The 12,636-nt window shown below is 50.2% G+C and overlaps 1 protein-coding gene across 2 annotated transcripts in view; it reads left to right on the forward strand.

Moving 5' to 3' along the window:
• Positions 1-108: 108 nt before the first annotated feature.
• Positions 109-12,636, forward strand: part of SMAP1 (small ArfGAP 1) — a 92,743-nt gene continuing 80,215 nt past the window's right edge. Inside the window, exon 1 of one of the 2 annotated variants that reach the window (XM_040553529.1) lies at positions 109-627. In XM_040553529.1, the coding sequence (XP_040409463.1) occupies positions 510-627 (118 nt within the window). In that variant the 5' untranslated portion in view covers positions 109-509. The remainder of the gene's footprint in view (positions 628-12,636) is intronic. The other variant, XM_040553528.1, reaches the window with a different exon arrangement.

Consider the following 12,636-nt stretch of genomic DNA (forward strand, 5'->3'; position numbering starts at 1 on the left):
AAGAGTTGGATTAGGAAAAAAAAAAAAAAGGAAAAAAAAAAAAAAAGCTTGGAAGAGGCTGACAAAAGGGCCGTTACTGAGGAACGGCCGGCACAGACCGAGGCGAGGGGACGCGACACAAAATGGCGGCGGACAGGCAGCACCGCCACGCGGTACGGGGGTGCGGGAAGGGACGGAGCCTTCCTCCTCCTCCCCCCTCTACTCTTCCTCCCCCCTCTACTCTTCCTCCCCCTCCTCCTCGCCCGGTCCCCGTGCCCATCCCGCCCTTTCCACGGGGCGGGTCGCGAGGGACCCGAAACCCCACGGGGCAACCGCGGGGCGGCGGCAGGACCCGGCGGACTATTTGTCGTCTCGGAGCGGCGGCGGAGAGGCGGATGCGGATCCCTCCGCCCGCCGCGAAGTAGCGCCGGTCGCGGAAGTCGGCGCTGGCGGCTGCCGGGGGCCGCGGCAGGGCAGCGGCGGCGCCTCCCCCCCCGTCCCCCGGCCTGGCCCGGCCCGGCTCCGCTGCCATGGCCACCCGCTCCTGCCGGGAGAAGGCGCAGAAGCAGAACGAGCAGCACCAGGCCATCCTGGCCAAGCTGCTGCGGGAGGAGGACAACAAGTACTGCGCGGACTGCGAGGCCAAGGGTACGGCGGGGGGGAGCGGGGGGCTGAGCCGGGCTGGACCGTGCCGAGCCGGGCTGAGCTGGGGCTGAACCGGGCCGGAGGGAGCCGCAACGGCCGTGCCGGCGGGGTGCCGGGAGCCAGCGCCGCCCCGCCCCGCTCCACGTCCGCAGGAGCGGCCCCGGCTCGGCTCGGCTCGGTGCTGCCCGGCCCAGTCCGGCCCGGCCCGGCCTGGCCCGGCTCGGCTCTGCTCGGCTCAGGCGTGTCGCGGCGGTGGGCGAGCTGCTGGGGCTGCGGCGCTGCCTCCCGTGGCGAGGGGTTTGCGGTGTGCCGTGTGTCGGTGCCGGCCGTGGGCTCGGGAGATGTCGCCTGGCCCTCCTTGGGCTGGAGGGACCCCGTTAAGGTGACCCGAGCTAAGGGCGGCACGGTGAGGGCTCTGCTTCCCGGTGGTCGCAGCGTGCGATGGGCCCAGCGCTGCCCTGCCCGGTCCCGACCCGTCCTCGGAGCTCGGTGGGCTGCCCCGAGCTGCCCCAAGGCGCCCCGTGGCTGTGATTCCCCGCTCCCATCCCTGTGTGCTGCTTTTCCTGGCTGCGATCATCAACTGTGCAGTGTCTTGCATGATGCTGTGATTTAATACATCAGTCTTATGGAAATGCAGAAATACGATTTTATTTTCCGAGCTTACAAACCTAAGTAGCGTACAGTGTGGGTTACATCAAAGGTGTCAGGCCTTCGTTATTTTGCAAGTAACTCTTCTTACTCGTTTGTTAGCACAGCTATTCAGGCCCCCAGGCTTCTGGTTGCTGTGTGAAGACTCCTTGCACACTGTGCTTTTCTGGAAAAATCGTATGTTTTGTGCATTACTGGCATTTGGGAATGCGATGCTGAGCGCTGCTCGGAGTTCCTTGCTGACTGAGCCCCACACGGGTGCTGCTCCGTAGCACAGGCCTCAGAGCTTGGCTGGTCAAGATCTGTGTCTTGAATTCTCCAGCTGAGTTTTGTTTTGTTCCCTCTTTCCAACCACCTGGTCAAAGTATTGTTTGTAAATCTCTGTAGTCCTCCTTGCCCGGTATCTTCTGCCTCTTCAACTCAGCAATACTGATGCTTCCAGCCTCCTCGTTCTATTTGTGTTACGAGTATTTTTGTGCACTGTTCTTCGTTCTTTGATAGTTCCATACCATACCTCTTGTCCGTCACAAGGCAAGGCTTGAACTGGCAGAAAGCTCTTACCTTCAGTATGTGTGTCTTCTGGCAAGGTTCTGGAGCACCTACCAGTCCCTTGACCAGATGTCTTCTGCCAGTACCTGTCACTTGTTTTCCATCTTTCTAGTAAGTTAGATAAGGTAGCCAAGTAAGATAAAATTTGACTGCAGTTCTGAAGTCTTCTGTTTTCTCTTTGGCCAAAACCTCTTCTTCCCACGCTGTCTTTCTGCATGCTAGAGGTGGAATGGTGAACTTAGCTGAGCCTCAGCTGTTCTAGGGGCTCCTGTCTGGGAGGTGGTTGTATGTGGAGATGCCATGTAGATTTCCTTTCCTAGGTTTAGGAAGTTTCCTTCTAGGCAGTAGAGTTGTGTGAGCAGTGTTGAGGTGCCTCCATTATACCCTGGAGTCTGGATTTTTGTATCTTTCCAGAAGACATGGTTCAGAAGAAAAAGCACGATTGGTTCTCCAGTTGAAAATCAAGCCTTCCCCTGCCGTCAAAACGTAACACCACTGTTGAACTCCTCCCTGATGTCATTCCCTTGTTGAAACTTGTTGAGGAAAAGAAGAAAAGTGGAGGCTGCTGCTTTCAGATACTGCCAGGTTTTTTTTTCTCCTGATGTTTCACGCTTGACCCGTGGTTTTGATATGTGCTGGTGTCTGGCAAAGTTACGGTTTTATTAGTCATGGCGCACAGGGATGTCTGAGGCAGCAGTTTTTAAAATGGCTCTGCAAGGAAAGCAGGTCTGTGGGCTCTCCCCAGGCTCTGGCAGCGGCCTGCTCCGCTCGCATGGCTAGCAGCATCCCTTTCATCACCAAACACACTTGTAATTACAGGCTGGAGTTCCCCGCTGTCAGTTCCACTAGAGGAACTGACTTCTCTTAGTCCTGCCTTCTGGAAACTGACTCGTGAAATTGTTTGTGACAAAATATTGAGGACTTCTCTGGTGCGAGCTCTAGTTGAGGGCTTTTGTTTCCTTTTGGTGGTGTTACTGATTCTTTTCTCATGGAGCTATTGTCCACTTCAGCTTCTGTTACTTTCCTCTTTTGTGCGAGCTTTGCTTCCTCGTCTGTCATCCTCCTTTCTGTTGGCTAGGATTCCCCGAGTTCAGTTTATTCATGCTTAAGTGAGTTGCACTTACATCTTGGTTCTTCCTCTGCCAGTATTTTAAAACCTTTCCGTCTGGTATGGTCCTGCAGATGCCTAGCATCGGCCCAGATTCAGTGAGCTCTGAACTGAGGCGCAGTGGCTGTCATCACAGATTCCTTCCTCTCGCCGGAGATGTTGCAGTCTTCCCTTGGACCTTAAGCCTCAGGTGTTCCGTTTACCCTGGGCTTCTGCTCAGATGGCTGCATCTAGGGGATGTTACAACCTCGTATACCTTACCTGCACGTCTGTATTAACTGCTATTCTTTGAGGCCCTGGGAATTCTTCAGGAGCTAGATACCCTCTGAAGTCTTGTTAGGGTCTACAGGATACTCACAAACTTAATGTGGTCCCACTTGCATTTTTATTGCACGTTTTTTTGACCACATCTACCATTAAGGCTTCTCTGCTGGCTTTTACATCTCGCATCAAAAAGGGGATCTCTGGAACTTACTGTTGTCCTGATCCACTCCTAAATCCCTGAGGTGGCTCCTTGCTCTGTGAGGACCTTCTGCATTGCTCACAAGGAACTGTTGAGCATGCACCTTTCCTGTAAGAGGATCTTTTTTTTTTTTTTTTAAAGACACATATGTCTTTCTCAAAATGATAATGCCATTATTATTAGTGATTGTGTATCAAGAAGAAATCCGTCCATAGGTTTCTGGCCTACTTCTTAACGCGTGAGGTATGTGGATGAGTTAGACAGGGATTATACCTCCTTGCTGCTTTGTTCTGCAAATCCTTCAGAAGGTGGAGAATACAGCTGAGGATGCATCTGCCAGAGTAGGCACGAAGCAATAACTAGGATTGCTGACGCTGGGTACAGTTTGCGGAAGCGTTTTTTATTCTGTATTTGCCTTTTAACTGTTGGAAGAGCTGCTAGGAACCTGCCACTGCTGGCGCGTGTTGGGAACTACCTGCAGCAGGGCCGGGCTGCAGTCACTGTCACGCTCACAGCGGCACAGGAAGGCTCGATGCCACCTTTGTGGGGAAGAAGCCTCAAAATCAAAGGCTCTGGAGCTGTCTTTGCAGCCACTGAGGTTTTTGGAAGAGTGAGGAGACCGGGCTGACTTCTGACAGCGCAGTTCTTGTCTGTGTGCTGACTGTTCTTGGTGTCCCTGTCTGAGCAGCTGTCCGCATATGGCAGTAGATGTCTTCCTGATGTTATACTACCTACTCCTAATATTTGGAGGAAATACTAAGGCGTGTAGAGAGTAACTTCAGTGAGCCTGAGTTTCTGAAAGAGACAAGCAACTGAAATTCCCTCTGGTGTATCACTGTATGGTGCAGCTCTTCATAGTCCTTTTCTGTGTGTAGGTAGGTAAAGCTGGCAGGAACTGGAAAGCTGTAGGAGAGAGAAATAGCTACAGATCTGTCAGGCAGACTGTGCTGAAAGCTACCTTGAAGCACTTGTGTTTTGTGTTGTTTTTTCCCACTGTATAGGGAGTCTAAATGGACTTTTGCTATTTGTGCTGATATTTGAGTCTCCTAAGCAATAACAGCTCTTACGGATCTCTCAAATGGAAGCACAGTCAGAAAACATCAACTTCAGTCCCCCTTTGACTGTCAGGGTTTGCTCTTTCTATCTATTCAGTACCTAGTTATAACGTGCTAGAAGTCTGCCAGGCTCGTGGTACTGCTTGGCAGCGGATATTACATGGGCACTGACATTAAGCAACAGTGAATCGAGTACTTGGGACCTGAAGAGTGTGACAAAGCCCCCAAGGAGATGTGCTTTGTTAGAAAGGGTCAAGGTGTTCACTGCTATCGAAGGAACAGCCAGCTGAGCAAGAAGACCTGCCAAGTAAGCTGGAGGCAGGAGACCTTGTGCTAGTAAGACTCTGCTGGCTGTTCCTAACAATGCTCAATGTGAGGCATGCGTTTGAAACCAGTGTGAACATACTCCAGCATCTTGTCTGTTTGTCACGCCTTGCGTTTGGGTGTTGGCTTTAACACAAAGGTGTCAACTTGTGAACTCTGCTGGTGCATTCCCGTGTCGGTCAAGAAGACAATTACCTTGACTTGTCAGCCCCATTAGAGTTTTTTTTGAACTGGAGCAGTTGCAGGAACGTAATTGGAAGCTTGCAGATCTTATATAGACAACTTTAGATATTTTGGACCATCAGAAGAGGTGAATAAATTTGTGTCAGGCGTTTTGTCATTTTTCTTCATGTTTACTCGCTTCTACTGCAGTGAGGTATGAAGTCTGGCTAAACGATCCCTTACCAGAGCTCTGGCATGAAAGGACGCACTGACACTGCTTGTTAAACCGGATACAATTCCAGTATTAAACAAATGTTTTTCAGTAAATTTTAGTTGTACTGTACAATTCGTGGCTATTTGTCTATGACTGACGACTTGATCTTTTCTGTCTGAAGAATAACAAGTATGGGCTTTTAGGGAATGTGGGGAGAGACTGAACAAGAAAAATCACAGTGCCAAAATTCGTGTAGTCAAAGCCAATTTCTACAAACTTGGCTTTAAGTAAACCTAACTTAAATTTGCCTAATAACCTGCCTACCTCAAAAAAAAAAAAAGTTTAAACTGAAATAGACAAACCAGCAGTCAAAACAAATTCCTGCTGTGCTTAGCTGTTGAGATTCCTTTTTTTTTTTTTTTGTAGACAATTGATTCTTGTGTTTGTCTCCCATGTCTGGGAGACCAACTTAAACGCATCTAAGCCTCAATGTCTTTGAAGCTACTTCTGCTCTTTGCTTGTTTTGGTGACTAGGGGTCTCAGCATCTTAATCTTGCTTGTATACTTTCATAGAGTACTTCTCCTTAGGCATTACCCTAAAGCATATGGCTAACTCTTGTAGCCCACTGCAGCAGCGCTTGAGCTTTTGCCTCTGGCTGCCAGTGTCAGCATGCTTTTGGGTCGGCTCGTCAACACTGTTAGCTTAATCTAGCACAAGGTTCTGGCTGCTCTACCTCCTAGGGTCAAGGCTTTCTCCTGCCTCCAAGGGTGGAGAAACTGCTGAAGTAGGACATGAGGGCAAATGGAGCGGAGTTAGCTGATATCAGAGGTGAAGTCCGCAACTGACAGCTCAGGTGTAGCTTTTAGCCCGATACTGAAGGTCAGCCACAGAGCAGAAACCAAGCAGCTCGTGATTGCACTGTGGTACCTTGTCCCAGCAAACACACCTGTATCCCACGTGAATTTAGGCTGCCTGGATCAAGAAGTTGCTGGTATTCTTTGATTCTGTTGTAAGGTTGCTCTTGCTGCTGTGAGACCAGGCTGATAATGAAAACACGAGCTTAACAGACCAGAATATGAATAGACAGATAACAACCGAAGGCTTCTATGGTCCCTGTCCTTCCACAAGGAATAATGAAGGCAAGCTTTGATTCGGGGTGGGTCTTGACCTCTAATAATAGGAAGGAGCCGTGTCACTAGAAATCCTAGGGTTCATCTGGTTACATTATTATTTTTTTCTCACCTCTTTGCAGAACATCACACCGTCGAAGACCTTAAGGGACCAGAAACTCCATGCTCTCTTGCCACTGTGTCTGTGGTTTTTTTTTTCCTGATCCTCTACTGCTAAAAGCTGTGCCAGCCCTCGGTTTTTGTTCTGCGCCATTTTACCTCTTGCTGGGACTGGTTGCATGAGGCTGAAACTTTAAGAGCGAGAGCTGGAAAGTTAACTGCCTGGGGTGAGATAAGAGCTCTGGAGGAGACGCTTCTCTTTCCAGCTGGGAGAGCGCGGTGGCTTTGGTCCACAACCTGTAAGCAGGTGGAACGGGGCTGTGGGGTTGTCGTAGTGCTGGGTGACTCCAGTGGTGGTCTTTATACCCTATAGGGAGGGGTTTGTTTCTGTCTCCTGACTCTCTCAGTACAGAAAAATACTCTGACACAAGCCGCAGGAAATCTGTTTAACTTGTAATAGAACAGGCTTGTTTGTAAACGCATACTCCTGCTTTTGAAGTTCTGTGTGCTGCCTGGAGGCATTTTACCCAAGCCCTTACTGTGGTGTTTGTGTGGATTCTCCATTCTTTGGCACTTAGCAGAGCTCGATAGGGCGAGACCCGAGGTGGCACGATGTAGCTTTGAAGTTGGCCTTGTTTTGACGGGAGACTGGGCGAGTTGACCTTTGGGGATCCCTCGCAACTTAAGTCTGTCTTTGACTTTTAAAAATACGTGCAGGACTTGCGTAGTTGATGTTCTTCTCATACAGTTGCAGTAATCCTTACCGTGGTTTGCAGCCCCTATGTTCAGGAGTACAGGCCCCTGCGGTCTGAGCTGTTGCCTTTGTGCGGACCATAAAGGCGGGGCAGTTCCCGGGGCAGCGATCGGTGGTGTTGGTGAGACCATCTTCTGGCCTTTCGGCGCGGGATGTCCTAGCGCTTTTGGCCAGGAGCTACTGGCGTCTCCCTCCTAACGATGCCTCACCTGTGGCTGTGTCACTCCTCAGTGGCATGAGAAAGGTGCTGCTGCAGGATGCTGTTGAGGCCAGATGTTAATCTTCGCTCTGTTCCTAGATCTCCTCTCGTGGAGCTGAGGCTGTTCCTGTCCTGTGAAATCTTCCCTCCTTGGTCCGGATGAACAGCAAAGCAGCGTTGATGCAGCCCGAAGTAGTCCTTGTCAGCAATACAGAGGAAGCAATTAGACACATGTATGTGATAAGTAGACTTTTAGGGAGGGACCTTTTCTGGAGCGGTGGCTCCCTCCTTAATCCGGATTTCCTAAGGGGATTTAATAGAGTCAATTAGCAGCTATTACTCAGGGGGTAGTCAGAGGTTAACTTAGCTCAGGTGTTGCATCTTCCCTCACTGGCTCACTCAGGTTCATTTGAGCGTGATTCAGCTCTGCACTACTGACTTAGGTGCTTGGTTTTGTTCTCTCTGGGGGCCTCAGGTAAATTCCCTAAGACTTAATGAGTTTGCCTTACAAGCAGGTAATGTGCAGTGAGATCTTATTCTCACATTGAGGTTCTTGGAGTATCCCTGTTGGGTCTGTAACTGCTGGAATCCAGCACAGGATTCAGGCACAGTAGCCCTGGGCAGTAGTAGTCCTTTTCTGTCAGAGCACGGGCCTGCGTGCGGCTTTGCCTAGAGGTGGGTGATGAGCTTAAGAGCTCACGGGTCAGGGCTAGAGGGCAGACCAGCAGGGGTGCTGCTGTGGGTGTCTGCTCCTGGCCACCTGGTCAGGCAAAAGCAGGAATGAGGTCTTTCTCAGACAGCTTGAGGGCTAACATTCACGGGCTGTGGTGCTTGTGGAGGACTCGAACCACGATGATACTTTCTAGAGAGGAAAGAGGTCCAGGAGAGCTGGTTACCTCCGCTCAAGGGTCACATCTTTATGCTATAGGGGGGCACATCCCAGTGAGCAGGAAATCATTAAAAGCAGCAGGGAGCCTGCAAAAATGAGCAAGCTGCTCCTGGCAAAGCTCAGACATAAAAAGGAAGCATGTAAGAGGTGGAAGCAGGGACAGGTGATGCACAGTAAAAATAGAGGCACTGCCTAAGCATGCAGGGATGGGGTTAGGTGGGAAAGCAAAAGCCCACTTGGAGTTGAATCCGGCAAGGACAGTCTGGTAAAGGACAGCAAGAAGGGATTTTACAGATACATCAGCAGCAAAGAGAGGGCTGGAGAAAATGTGGACCTGCTGCTGAATGGGGCAGGGGACCTGGTGATGAGGGATGAGGAAAAGGCTGAGGCATCCATTGCCTTCTTCACCTTGGTCTTTACTTGTTTCAGAAATCTCCCTGGATCTTAAAACTCTTGGTTGGTTCTCTGGATTGTGACTAAAAATGATATCCTCTGGCAGACCAGGGGCAAGAGAGAAACTATTACAGCATTCCTGTTCTCCCCATTTGGCCTCCTACCTGATTAGTGTCTGCTGGGAGCTTGAGCAGTGCTGCTCTTCCCGGACGACTTCACGCGACTTAAAGCTGCTTCATCTTTGTGAAAACTTACCCGTTCAAATCGAAGCTTGCTATCTATTTCCTGTTCATCTTTCTTTACAGTAGTTGACTGTAGGATATGGAGCAAACCCTTGCTTACCCTCCACTCCTGCATCGATCCCTCATTGCTTTCCAGTAGGCAATAAACATGTATGCGGATGTCAAGGAGTTCCTGCTTGGTGTTAGGGGTGTTTGCAAGAGGTGCTGAGTTCCTGCTCTGCTCCCACCTTACCCCAAACGCCCTAGAGTTGATCTGTGTCCCTCTCACTGGAGGAACCGGGTGCTGCTGTGTTGTGGGGCCACCGTCTGAGGCGGAGGAAGAGCTTGGCAGCACGGAGAGCATCCCAGCGCTCCGGTCCTGTACCGGGCGTGGAGGGCACTCGTCCTGGAGCTGACAGATGCGGCGATGACTTCTATGAGAGATGTGAAAAACTGCCCAGGTCAGCTCGCCGACCATCTCCGTTAACCTAGACCTTCAGCTGCTCTGCCTGTCCTGAGGGAGGGCGCTGACATCCTGCGGGCTGCTCTGGCACGTGGCGGGGGGAGCGGGAGCAGCAGCAGCAAAGCTCGGTGCTTGTCAGAGCAGGGCTGCCCGCTGCTCAGGGCGGGGTTGCCAAGCAACTAACTTTGCAGCTGTGATTTGGGGAGAAAGCGGCTGTGTTCCTTGAAGCTGCGCCTGGCTCTTGTTTCTGTGGCAGAAAATGGATACGTTGATTAGGAGCTGCGCTCCTGGCAAGGGTGGGGAAGGGAATTTGGTATCCGTGTTTGGCTGCTGGTTGCCGTGCTCTTCTTGTATGCTGGCTCTTCGGTAAGCAGCAGGGAACAGAAATCTCTTAGGTGATTTTGGTCAAGTACTTAAGTGAAAATGGATAAAGCTTCATAGAATCACAGAATGGTTTGGGTTGGAAGGGACCATAAAACCATCAAATTCCACCCCCCCGCCATGGGCAGGGATGCCACCCACTAGATCAGGTTGCCCAAAGCCCCATCCAGCCTGGCCTTGAACACCTCCAGGGATGGGGCATCCACAGCTTCTCTGGGCAGCCTGTGCCAGGGCCTCACCGCTCTCATAGAAAAGAATTTATTCCAAATATCTAAACTAAAGGAGGGTAGATTTAAAGGAGGCATAGGCCTTCCTGCGCTTTCTTATGCTTTCACTGCCTGTCATGGCATAGGGCTTCCTTAGTAGGATTACAGACTGTAGGAATTTCTGCAAAAGGAGGTGGAAGTGATTTATTGCGTGTAACCTGCTATTCCTGAACGCAGCAGAGCTTGCAGGTGGAGTCAAGGTGTGTTAGTGAGTAGCAGCTGGGTTTGAGTAATAGATCTCAAATAAGCTCTTTGTACTCCGTGTTCAAGTCATTTGGGTTTGTTTGTCATCCATGACAATTTCTAGAAACAACCAGTATGTGAATAAAACCCAGTGCTTTTCTGTATAACGTTTGACTTCTCTAATAGGGTATATACCTATGGGGTATTTGTTCTGTTGCCTATTACCTGTAGATAAAGGCAAAACCGTCTGTTTCTTCAAACATAGCAAGTGCCGTACTTAACATTGACCCTTTAGATGTTTAGCAGAAATGTGCGTGGGCATGTGAGCTCCCTTCCTAGGGACTGGTTAAACTGGAGACACCACCAACACCCGGACTTTGGTCTTATTACCAAGTGATACCTACGTGGCGATTTCCAGTTCTCGGTGCACTGAACTGCTGAGGGCTGCTTTGGTGTTTCAGGAAATCACGGTCCTTTACTAAGCTTCAGGCTTCACAATCCTTTATTAAGCAATCTTCCTGGGTGTTCTGCACTCATAGCAAAGGGCCTCAGAGTGATGCTGAACGCCCCTTGTTTGGCTCACTGTAATTTCCATGAAGTTGCTGTTCTTAAAGAAAAGTTACTCCAAAAAATGTGCTTTATTAGCAAAAAGATTGTCACGCGTTTGGTTTTAAGTAAGACTTAAGAATACAACAGAAGAAATCCAGGCTCAAGATTGCATGCTGGAGGATCCTTTTAAGTTTTGGGAATACATTTTGAGAGCTGATACTTCTCAAGCAGCCTTGATTCCACTCTAAACGCTTTTTAAATTGTGTATGTGAAAATAAATGCAACTGATTTCTTTGGTGGATTATTCAGTTTTTCTTCCTGGCTTCTGAAGAAACGGATATTTTGCAACAAGTATTTTCCAGCCGCAATTACTCGTCTGACTACTCTAGGAAGTAGTAACCATGTTTGGGGGGGCGGAAAAGCTTTAGAAAAAATTGAGCAGTTTTTTTTTTTCTTGTGAAACACAAATCTAGTTAGAGCACGTGTGAGGAACTCTACTTAGAAGGAAATTGCTCTTCCTTCCAGTCGCGTGTGGCTGATCTCGTGGTGCATGATACCTGTGTGTTGACAACTGTCTGTCATGCAGGAACATTTAACTATATTCAAATAAATTATAATTAATCTAGTGTCATCTCAGATGTGCCATAGTTTTAGGAAGCAAAAAACTTTTAGAGAAAATGTGAAGCTCATTTCAGCCGTGTGTGGTGTGATACCTTCTGATTCTGTCTGCCCTCTTTGACCTCTTCTTTCCCATGATCTTTCACTTAAGTTCATACCCTGAAGTCCACAGCGAGTGCTGCTGTGAAGGTTAGTAACGTTACAGAATCACAGAATTGTAGGGGTTGGCAGGGACCTCAAGAGATCATCGGGTCCAACCCCCCTGCCAAAGCAGGTTCCCTAGAGCAGGCTGCCCAGGTAGGCGTCCAGACGGGCCTTGAATATCTCCAGAGAAGGAAACTCCACAGCCTCCCTGGGCAGCCTGTTCCAGTGCTCCGTCACCCTCACCGTGAAGAAATTCTTTCGCATGTTGGTGCGGAACTTCCTGTGCTTCATTTTTTGGCCATTGCCCCTCATCCTGTCCCCACAAACCACTGAGAAGAGGTTGGCCAAATCCCTCTGTCTCCCACACTTAAGATACTTGTAAACATTGGTAAGATCCCATTAATAAGATCCCCCCAACATTGCTACGGTCAAACTTGGGCATCATCCAGGAATGGGGTTACATTTATGCTCGTAGTAGGCTGTTCCTGTGCCCGATCTGCCACACGTCAGTGTTGCGGGGTGGCCAGCTATGCTCTCAGTAGGTAAGAAGAGTAACTGGTGCAGCATCACCACCTGCGTGGTGTGGCCTGTTTCCCCTGCAGAGGAAGCGAGGGGAGGCGGTAGGTGTGGGACGAAGGGCGGTGAGTAAACCCCTGGCGTGGGCACGGGTGGTGTGGGTTAGTCCCGGAGGCAGCTGAGCACCGCACAGCCCTTTGCTCGCTGCCCCTCAGGGGGATGGGGGAGAGAACCAGAAGGGTTAACGGGAGAAAACTTGTGGGTTGAGGTAGGTAATGGGTGAAGGGAAAGCTGTGCGTGCAGTTAAAGCAAAATAAGGAATTCATTTACTGCTTCCCCAGGCAGGCAGGTGTTCAGCTATTTCTAGGAAAGCAGGGCTCATCGTGTACGGTGGTTACTTCCGAAGGCAAACGCCATAACCACCAGCAGCCTCAACCTTTTTATTTCTTCCCCGAGCTGAGCACAATGTTGTATGATATGGGCCGTGCCTTTGGCCGGCCTGGGCCCCCTGCCCTGGCTGTGTCCCCTCCCAGCTCCTGGGGCACCCCCAGTGTCCTTGTGGCCAGGGCAGCACCAGGAGCAGGAGAGTCCTTGGCTGTGTGCAAGCACTGCCCTGCAGCAGCTAAAATAGTGATGTGTTATCAGCACTGTTTTGGTCACAAACCCAAAACACAGCAGCACAG

Source organism: Cygnus olor, chromosome 3 (assembly GCF_009769625.2).
Source record: "Cygnus olor isolate bCygOlo1 chromosome 3, bCygOlo1.pri.v2, whole genome shotgun sequence".
NCBI lineage: Eukaryota > Metazoa > Chordata > Aves > Anseriformes > Anatidae > Cygnus > Cygnus olor.